General features: G+C 39.5%; 1 protein-coding gene across 2 annotated transcripts in view; it reads left to right on the plus strand.

Moving 5' to 3' along the window:
- LOC111861874 (WD40 repeat-containing protein SMU1) overlaps positions 1–20,996 on the plus strand; it is a 44,132-nt gene that overhangs the window by 15,277 nt on the left and 7,859 nt on the right. For both annotated transcript variants that reach the window (XM_023846812.2, XM_023846813.2), the window contains exons 6-9: positions 10,210–10,439; positions 12,443–12,666; positions 15,189–15,290; positions 19,784–19,970. In XM_023846812.2, coding sequence (XP_023702580.1) covers positions 10,210–10,439; positions 12,443–12,666; positions 15,189–15,290; positions 19,784–19,970 — 743 coding nt within the window. The remainder of the gene's footprint in view (positions 1–10,209; positions 10,440–12,442; positions 12,667–15,188; positions 15,291–19,783; positions 19,971–20,996) is intronic.

A 20,996-nucleotide genomic window follows, 5' to 3' on the forward strand; every position in this document is an offset into this window, starting at 1 on the left:
TACTCATCAACCAAAGGCATATATATATGATAGTTTTTGTGCATGTTTGTAAAGAACCCATGTAAATTTTGTGGGGGTCTATATTACTGTCAGAACCCTCTGAGAAGGAAAAGGTCAGAAAATATTTCACATTCATTCAGTTTCACCATGGCTTCTTGCAGCAAGTGTCTTCGTGTTCCTATAGACCAGCTGGAAAATGTTGTGAACGAGATTTGTTCTGATGATGATAGTGGCGATGAAATAATGATTCCTGAATTGGATGAAGTTGATAGTGACAATAATACAGTGATAGACAATGATCCACAAGACAGTAATCATGAACATTTACCTACCACGAGTGCGGTGCCTGACACGCCCATCTCATGAACGTACGGAGACATTGTACCCCCAATATTTCCATTTGCTAATAGTTTCGGGATCAAAATTGATATAACACATAAAATGCATCCCTTTTCATGGATTAAAATTTTTTCTGGATGACGACTTGGTAAATCACATCACAACTGAAACCAATCGCTATGCTCACCAGCACTTCAACACACATGAGTTAGCTCCTCACTCTCGAAAACACAATTACAATTATGTCACATCAGATGAAATCTGGACATACTTAGGAATTGTGTTCATGACAGGAATCAACAAACGCCCTGAAATTGAAGAATATTTGTCCACTAGGCCCCTATTTCACACCCATGGTATGGACAAAACATGTCTTTGCGGTTGAATAGTTTCATTCTATTCAAAAAGAACACAACAAACGAAAAATACAAGAAGAGAAATTACAGATTCAAAGATTTTATATTGGACTGTGTAGAAAAATGACTGAACCAAACAAACAGGGTGGAGAGGGAGAAGAGTCAAGGAATGAAGTGGATGACGAATCTATTGCGTCAGACTCGAGTGCAGTCACGCCTCCGCCCTCGACCTTGAAAAGACCACCAGTGAAAGAGCCAGTAAATCGTCTAGAGGGTGGCTTGAAAATTCACAAAATGGTCCATGTTCCTCCCAGTAACAAGAAGAATGGTGCCCTGATAAAGTGTCGCGTGAGTGCTAAGCACAAGATTAGAAAAGAAAGAAGTATGATGTGTGCAGGCTGTGATGTGGCTCTCTGCAAACTTTCATGTTTCAATGTTTATCACATGAAGAAAAACTAATAAAGAGGTATGGAAAGGCATTTATTGCATAAAATATTGTATTTTAATTAGTTCCTGAAAATTTCGTTTTTAAAACCAATTTTTGTTGAAGTTGTTTAGGAAAAAGTAACTACATGCATTTTAGCGACATAAGGTTTAAAGGGCCTGCCAGGACAGGGGTGGGATTTAAATACCCTTCGCGCCAGTCAGAGAGTTAACATCATTTTTCAACGTAGTCCCCTTGCTTTTCAACGCACATGGTCCATCGTTGCACAAGCTTCCTGATGCCCTCAGGAAAGGTTTTTTTCAGCTGAGCAGTGAGCCACACATGCACCGCTTCCTTCACTTCTTGGTCCGAGGTGAATCGACGGCCCCTTAATGCCTCTTTGAGTGGACCAAACAAGTGGTAGTCAGAAGGGGTGAGATCAGGACTATACGGAGGATGAGCCATTACATCAAACTTGAGAGTCTGGAGGGTTTCAGGAGTGTGGGCAGCAGTATGTGGACGGGCATTGTCATGCAACAACACAACACCTTTCGACAGTAGTCCTCGGCGTTTGCTTCAATTTGCAGGCTTTAGCCTGTCAGTAAGCATCTCACTGTAACGAGCACTGTTTATTGTGCCCCTCTCCTGATAATGTTCCAGTACTGGGCCTTGTGAGTCCCAAAAAGCTGTAAGCATCAGTTTTCCTGCGGATGCTTGGCTTTTGAACTTTTTCTTGCCGGGCGATTGTGGATGTTTCCATTCCATACTCTGCCGTTTACTCTCCGGCTCGCAATGATGGATCCATGTTTAGTCACCAGTGATGATTCTGTCATTACCAAAGAGATCCAAATGTTGTTGGCAGATGTCCAAGCGTGTTTGTTTATGCAACACTGTGAGTTGTTTTGGGACCCAGCTTGCACAGACTTTATGAAACCCAAGTCTATTGTGGATGATTTCGTGGGCAGAACCATGACTAATTTGCAGATAATTTGCCACTTCATCAATAGTCACTCGTCTAACAGAACGATGTCACGTGCACACTCAATGTTGTCCTCATTTGTGGCCATGGATGGTCGTCCAGCTCCTTCCTCATGCATAGCACTTGTGCGACCATTTTTGAATTTTTCAATCCATTCGTAGACACTCCGTTGCGGCAAAACACTGTTCCCATATTGTGCTGAAAGTCTTTGATGGATTGCGGCCCCTGATATACTTTCCGACCACAAAAACCAGATCACTGAACGTTGCTCTTCTTTGGTGCAAACAGAAAGCGGAGCAGCCATGATTAACAGTAAGGCAGCGACGATGGAACTGACCTAGCAACATCAATCCTGCGCAGAAATAATGACAAGGAAACCACGCATGGCGATGCTGCGCAAAGCGACAGTGCTGCCAACAGAAACACAAATACAACTGCATTGCGGATAATTATTGACTTCCCCTCGTACATCTGCGTTTCAGGATATTCATAAGTGCAATCTGCACTTAATATGAAACATGTCACAAGCTTTACAAACAACAATACATCTTTACTATTCCAACATGCCATATCACAATAACAAACAAACATAAATGCAAACACTCTGCATCTAAATAAATACATAAAATACAGGTTATATTTACACTTAATGTCTATATTGATGCCTACTGTGGGACATCCATCAGTCAGCATGCACTCCCCTTCTATTCCTTAGCTGTTGATCCCGACAGAAGAGCAAAAATTCATCAACAGTATATGACTGATTATGTATTAGGACATCCCTTATTTCTTTTATAAACTGTTTTTTATCATGTACTAAATCAGTTAAATAATCAGGCAGACTGTTAAATATTTTTATACTCATGCAATGGACCCCTTTCTGCCTCATTGCGAGATGTGATTGTAGGACATGTAAATTTCTTTCATGTCTTGTCGGTCTGTAATAAATTGAATAATTAAAACTAATACTCCCAAGTTATCTATCATAAAAGTCATCAAGGATAAAATATATTGAGAGACCAGTGTTAATATATTTAACTTTATAAATGCTGGCCCACATGACTCTCTATATTTCATCCCTATTATTATTCTAATCGTCTTCTTTTGTAAGAGAAAGATCTTCTTGGCCTCTACTGAATTACCCCAAAAAACTATTCCATATCTCATGAGTGAATGAAAGTATGCATGATATATCATTTTAAGTGTTGTAACATTACTATATGTTTTCATAATGCGTATTACATAACATGCCTTTCCCAATCTGGGTAACAGTGATTCAACCTGTGTCTTCCAATTCAAGAACTTATAAATTTCAATGCCCAAAAATTTAATATGAGTTTCCTCTTGTAATAATTCATCGTTAAACTTTAAATGTACAGGCATATTGTCATGATTGATTGTTTCAAATTTTAACACTTTAGTTTTCCTCAAGTTTAGGGATAAGCCACTGTATTTAAACCACTTACTTAAGGAATTTAACATAAGTTTAGACCTTTCTTGAATTTTATCGATATTAATACCCAACACTAATATACGGTAGAACTTGATTATAACGTCATCAAAGGGACCTAAAAATAGTGTCGTTATAAACGAATGTCGTTGTAACCGAAATGGGCAATTCCACAGTAACCTTATGTTAGTCGCGTAAAAATCTACCAAAACCGAGTTAAAATGTTGCATTTTTTTTTTAGTGAATTACGTAGTTAAGTACAGACTAACGTAACATTAACATGGAATTAATAGGGATTCTCCATATCGTTTGTACTGTAGAATTCACCAAACCAAATTCGCGGCATACATAAGCTTTTTTCCTTCCATTTTATATTTCACGAATCACTTTAACTTTCTCTTCAATGCTTAAAACTTTCCTTTTCATCGCCATATTTTTGCTACTGCACTTCTCTGGGTTTAGGCAGAACACTATAGGGTAAGTAGACAATCTGAGGCCCTGTTAGACAAGATTCTAGGAAAGGAATGCAGTTAACAACCTGCCGCGTCCTCTTGCACTATTCACGCAGTCCCACCCCACACCCTTGTTTTCGCATAAAACCCACACTCCTCTTGCAGCCCGCGGTCGTATTATTCCAGGACAGTCACATCAGCAAGTAGAGAAAGTGAGGGTGGGCAGACACATCGAACTTTCCCACGATATCAGAGAAATTCAGGAATGGAAATGATGTTACATACGAGGTTGATGCATTTGTGCATGTCGTACTAAGCAAGGTATAAAAACAGTTGCTTTATGAGGAATTAGTTCGTACCATTGAATATTTGACGCAATAGACAAGGTGTCGCAGAAACCGATGTTGCTATAACCAAGTTTTACTGTACTTGTATCATCGGCATACAACAATGACTTGTTGTCAGTACTTAATGCTGACGGCAGGTCATTAATATATAAAAGGAACAACAAAGGACCCAAAATCGAGCCCTGTGGCACTCCATATTTGACAGTTCCCCAGTCTGAACAGCACTTTCCATTTTCATTATTATAGAGTTCAACTCTTTGTCTTCTATTTTCCAGATAGGACTTCAACCATATTTTTGTTTTACCACCAATGCCGTATGTTGCTAATTTACTTAAAAGAATATCATGACTCACACTGTCAAATGCTTTTGTCAAATCACAAATATTCCTAATGAATGATTGAGCCTTTCCGTTTCTAAAATATGATTAGTTAACGTATATATTGCCATTTCTGTGTTACTGTTTTCTCTAAATCCAAACTGTGCAAAAGACTTTAAATTGTTTGTATGTGTTGCTTTATCCTATCGTACACCACTCTTTCAAAAATCTTAGAAAAACTTATTAGCAATGATATTGGTGTATAGTTTGCCATAATTCCCTTCTCACGTGTTTCGTATATAGGTCTTGATGAGGCATTCATTCTATCAGGATATATTTCATGCTCAAAAGATGCATCAAATATGTGACACAATGGTTTACTTATCTCAGTTATACAGTATTTCAATATCTCACTAGAAATGCCATCATATCCTGTAGAATCTTTTGATTTTTGCAACATAAGCATGCTCTTTATTTCCATCTCCGTTTGTAGGTATTAGCCTCAGCTCAGGGAATTTATCAAATTTCAAAGTGTCTAAGAATTTAATAGCTTAATTTTTATTGGCACTTTTTGTTTCCAAATTCTCAGCTACAGTTATAAAGTATTTATTGAATACTTCTACTTCTTCCTTAGTATTAGTTACTTTGCTAATACCCACTTTCAATTTGGTTATATTATCTGGGCCCCTCCTTTTCCCAGTTTCTTTATTAATAATCTTCCAGGTTAATTGTCTTTTGTTTTCCGAGTTACTTATAAGTTTTTGGTAGTACAGTTTCTTAGCTTCTTTTATTACATTTGTTAATGTCAAACAGTACTTTTTATAGTATGATTCCAATCTTTCATCCTTTGGTTTTTTAACTTAAGTTGTATAAAGCTCTTCTATGATTACAAGATGTTCGTATACCTTTGGTTATCCATTTATTGGTGTCTTTCTATTTTTTGTATACCAGGGGAAAGCTGTTTTCAAAAATTGTTAAGAAGGTATTATGAAATTTACTAAATTTCATATTAATGTTCTCTTGATCATAAACTGCTTCCCAATTTTCATTTTGTAATGCCTGTTGAAAATGTTCTATGTTCTCATCATTGATATCCCTTAATGCTCTTACATGGACCCTTTTCTTTATCACCTGTAAATTTTCAAGTACTAAGATTTGTCCATCATGGTCTGAAAACCCATTTATTTCATTGTTTGTCACCATCAACCTGATTGGTAAATGCAGACTTTATATGGCGAACATTTCTTGTCTTACATTCTATAAATATGGTTGCATAGATATTGCACACTTTCTCATATATGATTGACTTTGACTGCATTACTTTGGAAACAGAATTGATTGTTACACAGTAGACCACTGTTGGTTACTGATGACTGAAGAACAGTGACATCCATCTGACTGGTAAAGCCAGTTTTGAGGAAATGAACTGTATAGTCAGGGTGAGCCAATAGCAGATTGACACCATTTTTTCATCCCAAGAAGGAGGTGGGAGACTGGATTGCAATTGAGCAGTGGGAAGAGAAGTGGACAGAGTACAGGCTGGAGGTCAGACAAGGCTGAAGACAGAGTATGGGGGAGGGGGGGGAGAGTAACCAAGCCGCCCACTGGGGCTAGTAACAGGATGTAGAGGAAGATAAGAGTTAGGAGGCCATTACAGGGTAGATTGGTACACTGGGCCTAATGGATGATTCAGTTATAAATAAATTCCTGATGTTCTTTGGCGCTCAAAGTCTGTATCCCACTTCTGATACCAAATGTAATGTGTTTAGCCACTGAAGACGCCGTTCAGATTGTTAATTGGTTTATTTAACAACCTACAAGTCATAACTACAATTGATTATAACACTGTTGCGGCATTTCACACTTTATAACCCTATTCGCAATAATCTGTTCACTCTATCTTCAGTAGTCTACACGTATTCACAGTACGGGAGCTATACAAGTGTCACTGTATCACACACTCCCAATTACACAACTACACACACGTTCAGTTCTTCTTTCCGCAACAGCTGCTATATTCCAGCTTAACTCTAACGGCTCACTGCTGGCTAGATTCCAACTCAACTCGTAGGCTGCTGCCTTGAGAACTGTCTTCGGCGGCTGGTACACTTTAACTGTGTCCCTCCTGCTCACACACTAACTGTTTTGGCGGCTGCTATATTTCATGGTGCCACTCCTTAACACACACTCACTCGTTCACTGCTGACTTGAAAACTCACTTCGGCGGCTGATACACTTTTAACTGCCTTCGGCGGCTGTGTAGTTCCCTTATATAGTCGCAGTGCTTGCCTGTTATGTAATCGGTACCGCTGTTGCCTGTTGCCCATGTCAATAGCGGCGTTGCATGCCATGTCACAGTGTGGAAGGTGAGGGGACAGATCGCTGACTCACCCGCCACGTCACCGTGGCCAGAGCTGCCACGTCACTGCTGGGTAGGGAGGGGGTGTCCTCCATTGCACAACATGTCACAATATAGTCATTATTTTCATTATTGTGTTCAGTTTTTTGATGAAGAGATCTTTATAAAAAATGGGGCTCATGGAATGTGAATTTTATGGAAGAGTTGGTGAGAAAGCAGAGGTTGTTTTTGAAGTGCCATTAGATATTTATTTTTCCATTTGATACCTTATGGGACGACAGTATAAGAACAACTGCTTGGAGAAAACAGTCAATATTGAGATGTTTTATAACCCTCAGCAGAAGAATGTCGACAATCAGAATTCAGTTATAAATATATCTCTTACATTTTTTACACCTATTGGAACGTTTTATACACATGCTGAAAAAGAGGTCTGACATTGAGAATTTAAAAAATATATTTAATAATATCATGACATAATAAGGCAGTGTATTCAAATTCAGCTTACTAGAAGGGCATGTTGTCAGAAAAGAGTTTTACTTTTGGACAGTATAGGTTAAAGAATTTATCTGTTCTTGCCAGGTTCAGAATAACTCTGTGCCCCCCCCCCCCNCCCCCAAATTCCCATTTCACTGTAAAGCTGACCACTTAATCCACATGGGCTGGAGACCATGTTTAAAAGGACATAAACTTAAGACTTTCAGAAAGAGAAAATTAATCAGAGTTAATGGCCTTTCACTCTGTGTATGAATCAATCCTGGTATTGGACCATTTGCTGTGGTTGGTTGGTTGGTTGGTTTCCAGTGGCTGCATTTGGGATCATTTAACCAATTTTGCTTCTTGCTTCCCAATAGAGAGCACTCAAGTTCTTGCTTTGTTGCATCTTGAAGAAGTTTGCACTTTTCTTTTGGGAAGCTTTGCCAGGTTTGTTGCTCATTTTGCACTACACAGGGGACACATATGACTTAACACTTCACGGACCAGTGATTTAAATATTTTAATCGCCCTGGGGACCGGCATTTTTAAACCTACTACCCTAACTTGTGCACTGTTCACTTTAAAAATTAATATAAAATCTCCTAATTAATTTTATGAACTAAAATTTTTGGAGAAGACTTACCAGAGCTCCTAGAAGTGCTTCAGAATGTGATATTTCTGGAAACACTCCCCTCTGTGATGAGGCATGACACAACTTGCAGACGTAGGAAGTCTTGCTTCACTTCTTGTCCAGAGCGCACACACAGCACTGCCTAGAAGGATACTTCCCCGTCGATTGTTCGCTCATAACAATTTTCACGAGGGTATGTTCCACATATCACCCGAGAGTTGCCCAGGGGGGTCCATATGAGGCCTCCATGGGGTGGGAGTAGATAGTGTCACCACGTTTCAGGGATTTACATTCCTCTTTCAGATCTGGAGAAAGGCCTCTGTTCACCCTAATTGTACCATAAATACATACTTTCCTTGAAAGTAGGTATTCTGCAGTTGCCACACTGTTATAAAAATTATCTTGATAAACGTGATAATTTTGATCCAGATGGGGATCCAAAATGGAAACAATAGTTTTTTGCAATTTCTTGCCTTCACAGGAATAAATTTCTAAATTTCCAATATAGCCTGAAGTGCTTTCCATGACTACACGAACAAGTAGGCCGTACTTTGTGAGTTTCCCAGGATTATACGTTCGAAAACGAAGCCTTCCCCTCCAAGGAATCACAGATTCGTCCAAAGACAGTTGCTGCTCTGGCTTATAAACTGTCTGAAATTTCTCAACGAAAAAGTCTAATAAGGGCTGAATTTTGAAAAGCCTGCCCGTTGATTGTGGTTGCAGTTCATTATTATTGAAACACAAACACCACCATATCTGTTCAAATCTCTTATGACTCATGACTTTGCCGAAAATGGGAATTTCTAAAAATGGATGAGTGGACCAATAGTCTTTCAAATTATCCCTCTTTGTAAACCCCATTAGAATGATTATTGCCAAAAAAAATTTCATTTCTGCTGAAGTGACATCCACCCACTTTAACACCTTGTAGGTACTGTCGTACGCCTCACGGTGTTGGAGATAGTATCTGTTGGTCTCCTGACACAACATGTCAAAGAAACTATCTCCAAAAAACAGTTCAGCTACTTCAGACACTTGCTTAGGGTCCGACAGCATTTGTCTCACCCCTGGATCACCAGTAAACTTTCCCAAAGTGGGTGTTTTGTCCACTTTACCCCATGTGGCTGTCCCCGCAATGCTAGCACTCGCACTTTCATCGGAGCTCTCACTGTCCCTTTCACTTTCTCTTCTGGTCACAATATTTTGGGGGCCCCTGTCACTGCCACTGACACTGCCCTCGCTATTAGAAGACAAAGCAGTTGGCAAGTCAGATAACTCATCGGAGATCAAATCACAGATTTCTTCTTCTCCGAGAGCTCGCATGGCTTTCAACTGCTTTCGTCTCTGAGCCATGTTGACACTGAGAATATCTTGCCTCACACATAGAAGCTTCGACTTGAACAAAGGGACTTTTGTTAAGAGTGAGAGGGGAATAGGTAGTGGTCACGTTGCTTACTCGGAAAACAAACATTCTGAAGGTCAGCTACGTAGTACTTTAACAGACATGTGGCCACCAAAGCGAGGAATAGTGTGTTGCAACATAACGTGTCCTAAAAGCCTAAATCTAGGCGACCGGTCTGCCACGTTTAAAACCCAAATGCCTAGGCCTAGGCGTCCGGTCTGCGAAGTGTTAAAGAATGTCACGGACACGAGCAATTTTGCCCCCCCCCCACCCTTTTGCTATGTTAATTCCATATTTTACTCGTCTAGTCTTTAATAGTATGCTGTGTGTTTGCAACAGTATGGATATTTTTTTGACGTGCTACCTTCTGCTGTGTTTAATGTTGCAGAGCACAGCAGTGGACAGACCTTCATGCCTCACAGCTTTCTTGTGTGGTGCTTCAACTGCAATAACCTTTATTCCTTTCCAGCCTTTGCTGTGTTGGATCTTAGTTAATTTTCATAGTCTGTGTATTGGTGCAAATGTCTCATTCATGGGCTCCCACACAATATTTAGTAATTCCTCAAGCAGTGTGAAGATTCTTACATGTGATGTTAAATACAGTTTATGGTATTTAAAGCTGTTGTTTTTATTGTGTAGAAGGACAGAAAACTAGATACATGAATAAATGTTACAGGCACAACAATTGATCTCTTTCGAGGCAAGGCAGCTATTAGAGATCAAGAAGAGGAAAAGTACCCAACACAGTTGTCAAAGCAGATCAAGTTTGGCCAGAAGTCACATGTGGAGTGTGCCCGTTTCTCCCCCGATGGACAGTACCTGGTTACTGGTAGTGTGGATGGTTTTATAGAAGTGTGGAACTTCACAACAGGAAAGATCAGGAAGGATCTCAAGTACCAAGCTCAGGTATCATACATGCTCTGAGATATGCAGAATATCTAGAAGGAAACTGAACCATATCATGCGTTAGCTCTGTGGGCCCAGTATTGTGGCAGCCCTTAGCATGCCAGGCACTTGAAATCACTGTAATTCTTGTGTCCTTAAAGAGCTGATAGTAGTGTGATTGAAAGTCCTCCTAGAGCTGTTATGACATGGGATTTGACCATGTTTGATAAAATGAGCTCAAAATTTGAAGATTGATTTAGTCTAATGAGACTTTTTTCTGGTAACTGACAACACAGATTACCTGTATTCCTCTTGCAAGAAATTGGTATGTGACATCTTATAGATGATAGCTCTTTATAGGGGAATGTAATAGCATTACGTTTTGTCATACCTTTCTACACTTGTGAAAATGTTGTCACACATTAGTGACTAAATGTGGGGTTTGGATTGATTATTAATTTATCGATTGCTTATAACTTGTAACTACAAACGATTATAACACTTTTACTAATTTATTCACCCTACAGATAACTACTGCAAACACTTAAGTCTTCTCAGTCTGCTATCTCTTCACTAGTCATTGCTTGTTAGCGGTGTCTGACAGTGCAACTCAAGACTCGCTCAACTGTCTGGTCTGTCTGTTAAACTGCTGCTGGCTGTCACCAGCACAGCCATTCTTGGTGTCAATTTCCATGGGACTCACGAACGTACTCATATTTTTCTGTCTCAGAACTATGACCACTCATGACTGGCTGGCTGAACTCAGTTTGTGGTCTTCTCTCTAGTCTTGGCTTGGACTGCATAGAAAACATTGCTTCCACAGTTCCTGTGTTGTTGCTGCAGAAACATTTGTACCATGCTGTTGCATAGCCATGGCTGTGTCTTTTCCCCCCACTATTCCAGCTTCTAACCATCATGTCAGTGTGTTCACAGTGATATTCTCAAAGCTCACAGATATTACACAAATGAACAATATAATTTCAGAGAACGTTTGTCACAGTTACTATAGAAATGCTTTTAATTTTTGACTGAATGCCAGTTTTCAGTGCCTGGTTTCTGTGTTGATTTTTCTGAAACACCCCATCCTTTAAGGAACTGCAGAGTAGGCAAAGAAGTGAATATGAAGATTACAGTCTTATGAGAGTGTGTCTTATAATCTACACAAGACAGCCACCACCAATGAATAGAATGTCATATCAAGAAACATATTTTGTGCAACAGTGTTTGATGCCATCTTGCAGGCAAGTTCAGTATTCCCAAGAGCATATCAAAAATGTTCTCTGTAGGCTTATTAAGGTCTAGAGGAGGCCGCACCATAGCTCAAGCGGTTAGTCGCTGGCTTCCCACCATGGGTCTGGTCAAGTGGGATTTGTGGTGGACAAAGTGGCGCTGGGGCAGGTTTTCTCTGAGTACTTCGGTTTCCCCTGCCAATCTTCATTCCACCAATTGCTCCACAATCACCCCCACCTATCATCTGGGGCTGGTTCAATAGGCCAGAAGTGTCCACAGTACAAGAGACTTAGTCCCACCCCACTAGCAATAAAAAAAAAGATCTGAAGGGGCTTCGTCTGATTACACAGACTAATAGAAACATGATATCAATTTCATAGTGCCTGACATTGAAAGAATTAGCTGTCCGCGACTTCTTATTGAATGTATTCGCAGCTATCCTCCATATATAGAGGCCATCTCCTCCCACAGCCTGAGGACAGGCCAATGCCATGATGATGAGGAACCCACCTACTGGAAAGTTCTTGAATAGGTGCACAGCTGGTAGCTTCTCAGGAAGGGCTCAGCTCAATGAAGTTAGTTAGTTAAGGAAAGTAGGCTAAAAACCAGGCCAAATCCCTGTTTGTTCTACCTGTCAGTATTATATCACTATTAGTGCTGTTATCGTCATGTGACTGCAGTTCATATTTCATTTGGGAGATACTGCCATATCATGGGCAGTATCATCAGTAACTTAATCGCAGAGATGAAGGGCAGTCGGGGCTCAAACTGTATTTGAATGCGTTTTTGTGCAGGACAACTTCATGATGATGGAGGATGCGGTGTTATGCATGTCATTCAGCAGAGACTCCGAGATGCTGGCATCTGGCTCACAGGACGGGAAGGTGAAGGTGTGGCGCATCCAGACTGGGCAATGTCTGCGTCGCTTTGAGAAGGCACATGTCAAGGGGGTAACCTGTCTGCAGTTTTCACGTGACAACAGCCAGGTGCTCAGCGCTTCCTTTGATGCAACCATCAGGTATGTATGGGTTCAGCATCCCTCATACTGGGAGTGATTTAGGTGCCCATAGAGCATGACTGAGGAGAAGAAATGGGCAAGTGATATGAGGTACCGAGACCCTTACACAAATGCTGAGTAAGCCTCAAAAAGGCATGCTTGATAATGTTTACATAATTGTTTACTCTTACATCATATTTTAATGTATTCTTTAGGAATCAGTCATTGTAATTGGAAATAAAAAAATCAAAATACTTTTCTTATTATGCATGTTAAAGTTTGCCTGTAAGAAGTTCTTCTAATTCATCATCATTATCTTTCACATTATTGTTGTCATTATTCTAACAGACTAACTCCATGGAGTTGAGTCTTTCTTGAAAAGCCACCACCAGTTGCTCAGTTACCCAAAAGTTTGTTACTGTGTTCACAAGAGCCTGCCAGTAGTCTCTGTCCTGAGCCAAACTGATACAGTCTGTACTATCCCATCTTATTTTTCTGAGATCCATATTAATATTATCCTTCCTCCTATGTCTAGGTCTCCCTGTACTTCTCTTTCATTCTGACTTTCCTGCCAAAACCCTATATACGTTCCCCTTCACCCCTATACATGCTACATGCCCTGCCCATCTCATTCTGTTATTATTTTGTAACTAATTAATTGCATGGAGCTGAGCCCTTCTTGAGAAGCTGCCAATTGTGCAGCTACTCAAGAACTTCCCAACATTTTACGGAACCCAAAGGTTCATTATTGTGTTCACAAGAGCCCTCCACTGGTCCCTATCCTGAATCAGATCAGTCCAGTCCATACCATCCCATCCTATCTCTCTAAGATCCATTTTAATATTGTCCACCCACCGACATCTTGGTCTTCCTTGTGGTCTCTTTCCTTCTTGCTTTTTCACCAATATCCTATATGCATTCTTCTCCCCAATCTTGCTAAATCCACTACCCATCCCATCCTCCTTGACTTTGTCATTCTAATTATACTAAAAGAAATGAAACAAATTTACATTTCTTTAAACAACTCATGACTACTCTTTACAGTTCACTATAACACACACACATACACACAGTGTCCACAGTCACGTCTTCACTACCATTGTTTGGTAGCAGCTTCGAGCAGCAGACGTTTACCTTCGTCCCCAGCCTCAGCTATTTAACAGTCCTGACACTGTCGCTTTGAAGATGGCACTTTACAGCTGTTCTCTTGCACCCTCACGCACTTGTAGGCGGTGTAGACATTACGTGGTCTTATAACCACATCAAAGTATCTTGGGAGTAGGAAGAGGACAATGTTCAGGTTTCGAGCAATGAGATTCTCTCTTAGGGCTTAACAGGCCTTGCTTTGACAAGTGAGATTTCCCTTTTTAGAAGAAGTCTCTGGACCACACTTAATATTGATACAATAATGTACTTGACTTATTTGGTAACACTGCACGGGTTACAACAGTAGTCACTCACAATCACAGGTACACTACTGTCACACACGGTACACAACTTAATATTCACAACACTGCTCTAGTGTTGGATAAGATACTTCAGTCTCCCAGCCTGTGTGTCTGTTTTCTACTTGCTTACATGTTGTCTTGACAATTCTTACTGTTTGGCGTGGGGTGCTATGTGTGTGTGTATGTGTGTGCGCGCGTTTCCTTTTAGAGAGAGAGAGAGAACAAAACTGAGCATAAGTCGCATTTAGCATAATATTGGTATTAAATAACAAGTATTAATATTTGAGAATTACGCCAATACATAATGATCATTTACCACTACCAGCTTCTCACAGCAACAGTTCCCTAACTGCAACCGCTAACTGGTCATGCTTATAACATCTTGACGTGGACTGTGTAGAAAACATCTTCTGTCATTGCTGTCTTCTCTTGTTACCTTGGAGACATGCTTGTTTATGGAGCCATTACTTAGCAGTGGCTGTTGTACAGTTGCTTGTTTTGCTGTCATTGTGTAGCAATGGATCTGTGTGCCACAACATTATGTTTCTGCTTCAGTTCTATAACTGGTGACATAATTAGTCAGATATAAAGGGATTGATAAGAACCTGGAACTAATTGAAATTCCTGGCAGGTAATGAACCTATGAATGAGGTCCAACTCGTTCCCAGTCTAAAAGGTATTTCAGCTTCTGATCTCTTCCCCTCACTACCCTTTCCATTTTTCTCCATCCCAGAACCCTACCATTTGTTAATGAATAACTCGTTGGCAGTTTACATATCTTTAAGCCCAGAGCCACAATCACATTTATCTTTTGAGACTTGTGGTTTTCACAGCAGTGACTATCAAGACTGTGTAGTCTTCTTAGATGTGATGCCATGTAGTTTGATGAATAATGCCTGGGTCCTCTATATTTAGGATAGAAGGGGACTCTCCTGTCTTATGGATTGAGACAGTGGGTTTCTACATAACATTATAACCCACATACCAAACTATGTGGTCTCTCATCCCTAATGTCTGCTCTTGAACACTTGTATATGAGTTTGCTGTATTACATTGCAAGATTTTATGTGCTCAATTGTTTTTCCTTTATCCCAGGATCCACGGCCTCAAGTCTGGCAAGACGCTGAAGGAGTTCAGAGGCCATAGTTCATTTGTGAATGAAGTAGTGTTTACGCCAGATGGACACAGCTTACTGAGGTCTGTGTTAATTCTTCCTTTTACTAAGAGAAGTATCCGCTGCACTGCAGTGGGTGATATGTTGAAACTTATTTTTGTAGTGCACCTTTATGTTATTTGGCATGCCATCTTCACTACTTATATTACAAGTAAACTATTTTTTATGTGCTTATTTGAAGAACGTTAACCAAACTGTAGCCACTCTGATGTGTGTTTAGAATGTAACCATTATAAATGATCTCTGCTCCAGCCTAATGTTTGATGCTATTTATAAGTGGACTGTGCTTCCGCTTTGCAGCAGTGTAAATAAACGGGTTGTGATGATGTTAATTTGATATCAGGGTCTGAAGGAGTTTAGGCTCAGCAGTACATGAAGGTCCATATGCAGGGAAATCACTCAAATTGTCACTTCAAAGCCTCATCTGGAACTTTATGCATTAATAATATCTGCTGAGAATTGATTGTATGCTAAATTTCAGCTGCCAATACACACTGCAAATGTCACACACAAGTTAACATGTATTGTAACAATTCTGGTGTGTCCTTTGTTTTGTTAAATTTTCTTGGAAACAGTATGACTTGCTGGAAAAATGTATTGGACATAAGTAGATGTGTTTCATTTTTCTCTGCAGCGTTTGTTCAAAGGTATTTTTAATGTGATAAATATTAATACAATTCATGTAGAAATACATATAATGTGTTTAGTGTTGTAGTCCAATTTTACCTTAAATTGGTATATTTTGATACAGTTTAGTGAAAATTTTTATGATTGGCTCTCTAAGCAATTCAGGCCAGACATGAGGACACTGAAGCAGCTTCAGGATCTTAAGCATCTTAAGCAATTCTTGCATGTGGACCAGCCACCCATGCTTACCCTCCTGGCATGACATATTGCAGACATACTGTCAATCCGATAGGCTCCCATGGTGTTCAAAAAAACACAATACACTTGGTTGTTGACTTCCGTTCTGACTGACAGGTCGTATGTCGGCCATATATTTATTAACAGTATTTTTTAACCTTTTGTAATCCTTTTTATCATCTCTATAATATTTTTAAAAACTTGTACATATTAATCATCTTTTATTTTTCATTTTTTTGTGGTCGTAAGTGCAGCCGGTCGTAAGTCGACCAAGTGTACATTGCCACATTTTTAGGTTATCAGATGGAGAATTACCATTTAAAAGCTACACTTTTAACAGTTATTTTATTCAGTGAAGCAACGTGTCATGTTAAAAGAAGCAGTGATCTTCTGCATGATTTTGAATGAAGAGACACATTGTCAGAAAGGTAATTTGTCAGCCCAACTGACAAAGAGGGTCTAAGTTTGTACCTGGTCTGGTTCACCACCTTGAATATTGTCCAGAACACCTGTGATCCAAGTCTGTTATTTTCCTCAGTGCAGTCATGTGCTAAGTTGAAATGGACCTGTTTCCTCTCTATTCCATTGCAGTTCACCCTGTACAGTGAAACCACATTAGGACAAATATGGCTTATAACAGGGACTTCATTATAACAACATAAACCATTGGAAGCATCAGTTTCTTGGACTTGTATAAATGGTAAACCATTGCACAAAATGAGGGCTATTTTGTGTAATGTTCAAAATGTGTGGTTCCTAATTGTTTCCCACTCTTTTTCCATAACTTTTTTCACCAGCTATACTTGCAATTTTGCTTCTAATGTTATTTATAACTATCAGCCTATAAATGTCCCATTAACTCACCCTTTCAGTTCTACCCATGTATAGCAGAAAGTAGAGACTCCAGAATGTAACTCTGGGCAGCTTACATTATGTGGTATGCCACACAAATTCTGATCCCCAATTTCTTAGTGTTTCCATTATTTTGTCCACCCCCTATATATTATCGTCACAATGCGACTTTTATTTCTGTCTTTATTATATGTCCTGTGTTACTACGACATGTTTTGGCTATGTACAGCCATCGTCAGATATATGTTTTCTTGCTAAAATTACTGCTTGTCAATTTGTGTATCATATATTAATGTGATGTCAATTTTAAACCACTTTTTGTTCTTAACCTTTAAAATATTGTAAAATATTTGTCAAAATGTGAAATTCTTTGTGCTACATTCAGCTTTCTCAACACGGGTACTTTTTATGTTGTTATATGCTAATATAGGTGCAAATTGTCTGTACAGTATTATGACTACATACAGTTTTATCTAATTTTACTCCAAGTTATGCAATGGAATTTAAACTTGTATGTTGTATAATAACAAACAGACAGCCTTCAGTACTGTTCACTGAGCAGCTTGACTTAGGCAGTAGCACTTTGGACTGTAATTCAGGGAATGCCAGTGTGAATATCAGCTATCATGTCTGAATGCTGGAATAGTGAACTACAAATAGACACTGACCCACCATAGAACCTTTGCATTCATGTGCGCGCATGCACATACACACCACACACACACAAGCACGCACACACAGAGTGGTGTAAGCATAGTCTCAAAATCTGATTGTACGAGGTGTGTTCAAAAAATGACGGGAATTTCCGTATTTTGGAAAAAATATTTATTCATTCGTCTACATTAATGTTGTCGCCTTCAAAATAGTCCCCATTCGATATTATGCACTTACGCCAGCGCTTCTTCCAATCATCGAAACACTTCTCAAACTCGATTTTTGGGATAGCCTTTAGCTCTTTCAGCGATGCGCTTTTAATGTCATCTATGCTTGTAAAACGACGGCCCTTTAAGGTTCTCTTTATTTTTGGAAATAGGAAAAAGTCACACGGAGCCATGTCTGGCGAATATGGAGGCTGGGGCATCGTTACAGTATTGTTTTTGGCCAAGAATTCACGAACAAGCAACGAAGTGTGAGCAGGTGCATTATCGTGGTGCAAAAGCCATGAATTGTTTTTCCACAAATCCGGGCGTTTTTTTCGGATTGCCTCACGCAAACTTCTCTGATTGTGATTCGGCGATCATTCATAATCATTGCTTTCACTTTTTCCACGTTTTCATCGGTTGTTGATGTGCTGGGGCGTCCGGGGCGCTCGTCATCTGCAACGTCTTCACGGCCATCTTGGAAACGCTTATACCACTCGTAAACTCTTGTTTTACTCATAACAGACTCACCATAGGCCTTTGTTAACATTTCACACACTTTGTAACACTTTATTTCATTTTTTACGCAAAATTTGATACAAATTCTTTGATCCATTTCTTTTAACAAACGAAAATCGCCAAGCTCATAAAAACACGTCTAACCTTAGCGGCTGCCACAGACAAAGTAAGCAATGAATACAGCTGAAAATTTTATTGTACTTCAGGGGCATGTATACCAACATAATAAAAAAAAATTTTGACAATTGGACTCTCCAAACCCGCGAAATTTTAAAATTCCCGTTATTTCCTGAACACACCTCGTATGTTATAGTAAGTGTAGATGTGTGAAAGTAGATCTTTTCTTGATATGAAAATGAAGTTTAATCTACCCTGCTTACTCTGTGCTTCTGTACTCTTATGATGGGAGTAAAGTACGATGTGTCCAATGGTAAATGTTATGAACACTGATTCATTAGTTCATTTGTTGTTCCAGTTGTACTGTGTGAAATTGTTATTAATTCATTAGCAAAAGAGCAGTAAGATCCAAAAACCAGAACAAGAAAATAAACATAACAAACCTCGAAGAAAGTCGTCTTCTGGGTTTAGGCACCGTGTATTCTTCGTTTTGGCCGACGTTTCGGAGGAACGTAGCGCCTCCATCTTCAGAGCAGTTGAATGGCTGCAGAGAGCAGTAGCTTACATAACAAACCTCGTTTCTTTAGCCCGCAAGTGAACTATACCAACCGAGTGACCGCCGCTTTTCGGCAACGTTAGTGCTAACTTCAGCAAACCAAAAAGAGGGGCAGCCAGACTTTACTCAGTTTGTATCCATCATCATGTTTGAAGTTGTGAGGTGTTAAACTACTTTGATTGCTTCCCTAATGCAAGACCTATGTATTGGTTCTCTTTAGCCTGCTCATTCACGCCAGAGATGGTGACTGCAGTGTTCACCAAAATAATGGAGCATGTTCAGCATATGACATGGCTAAATCCCAAAAGCCAAAGTTAAACCTTAGACACAGAGTGCAAAGACCAAAAGATGAGGGTATTAAAGTGCAGACTGTCCCTCTACAGCCATCTGCCCTATTTTAATCATGGACATTGGTATTGCAGACGGTTGTATGATCTACACAAGACTGTAAGAAAATATTTCATTATAGGCCATTCCAGCTTTACAGTTTTTCAGTGGCACCAGTTGTAGTCATTCTTTTTTCTAAGGTGACTAACAACACCATTCTGTATCAACTTTTACCTGCTGCATAGAACTTGTTGTCTGTGGACAGGTGACATTATATGATTTAGAACAACTTTCATTTATGTTTTATCTTTCTGGCATTCTGTATTTTAGGAACTAATGGGATACCGCATAATTAATTTACTTGCACAAGTCATCTGGGCCAGTGCTGGCAGGTACAGTCATTGAAAGTTATTGTTTGCAGTGCTTCATCAGATGGGACAGTCAAGGTATGGAGCATCAAGTCAACAGAGTGCACCAACACATTCAAGTCGCTGGGTGGCGCGGGTGATATAACAGTGAATAGCATCCACCTGCTGCCAAAGAATCCTGAGCACTTTGTAGTGTGCAACAGATCAAACACTGTTGTCATCATGAACATGCAGGGACAGGTGAGTGAGTGTATCATTCACACTACCGCACAAGCTTTTGGTTCTAGAGTTCTGCACTGAGATACACTCCAAAGCCATGTTCAGTCTAGGATGTATGGGACCACACCTGTCCTGTAGTGTCCGGTATGACATAAGGTTTCTCTTTTTAGACATTAGCTAAGGAAAAAAATTTGTCAGTAGCATTGTTAGATTTTAAGTTTGCATACTGAAATGTTGTTTTCTTGATATTTTAACAGCACGTACTTACTAAAAATGAAATCCTGATTATGCCACTGATTACTGTAGTGGATGATTTTTAAGATGCTAGCAGCTAAGACATTTTTCCTGTCTTAAATGTTAAATAATTTGGTCCCTAAAATTATTTTGAAAAAATAAAAGGAGGCTTTTTTAGTTCACCTTACTGTCTGATCTGTTTTTTTTATACAGTCTGTGTTGTATCGAAGGAAAGTAGGTGATTAGTTCCGCCCAGAAATTCCTGTTGTTGCTGTTGTTTTGTTTCTTTAATCTATATATACAAGGGTTGGAACTTTAACTCTTTGACTGGCACGAAGGGTATTTAAATCTCACCCCTGTCCTGGCAGGCCCTTTAAACCTTATGTCGCTAAAATGCATGTAGTTACTTTTTCCTAAACAACTTCAACAAAAATTGGTTTTTAAAAACGAAATTTTTAGGAACTAATTAAAATACAATATTTTATGCAATAAATGCCTTTCCACACCTCTTTATTTGTTTTTCTTCGTGTGATAAACATTGAAACATGAAAGTTTGCAGAGAGCCACACCACAGCCTGCACACATGATACTTGTTTCTTTTCTAACCTTGTGCTTAGCACTCACGCGACACTTTCTCAGGGCACCATTCTTCTTATTGTTACTGTTAGGAACATGGACCATTTTGTGAATTTTCAAGCCACCCTCTAGACGATTTGCTGGCTCTTTCACTGGTGGTCTTTTCAAGGTCGAGGGCGGAGGCGTGACTGCACTCTAGTCTGACCCAATAGATTCGTCATCCACTTCATTCCTTGA

Source organism: Cryptotermes secundus, unplaced genomic scaffold, assembly GCF_002891405.2.
Source record: "Cryptotermes secundus unplaced genomic scaffold, Csec_1.0 scaffold1258, whole genome shotgun sequence".
Classification (NCBI taxonomy): domain Eukaryota; kingdom Metazoa; phylum Arthropoda; class Insecta; order Blattodea; family Kalotermitidae; genus Cryptotermes; species Cryptotermes secundus.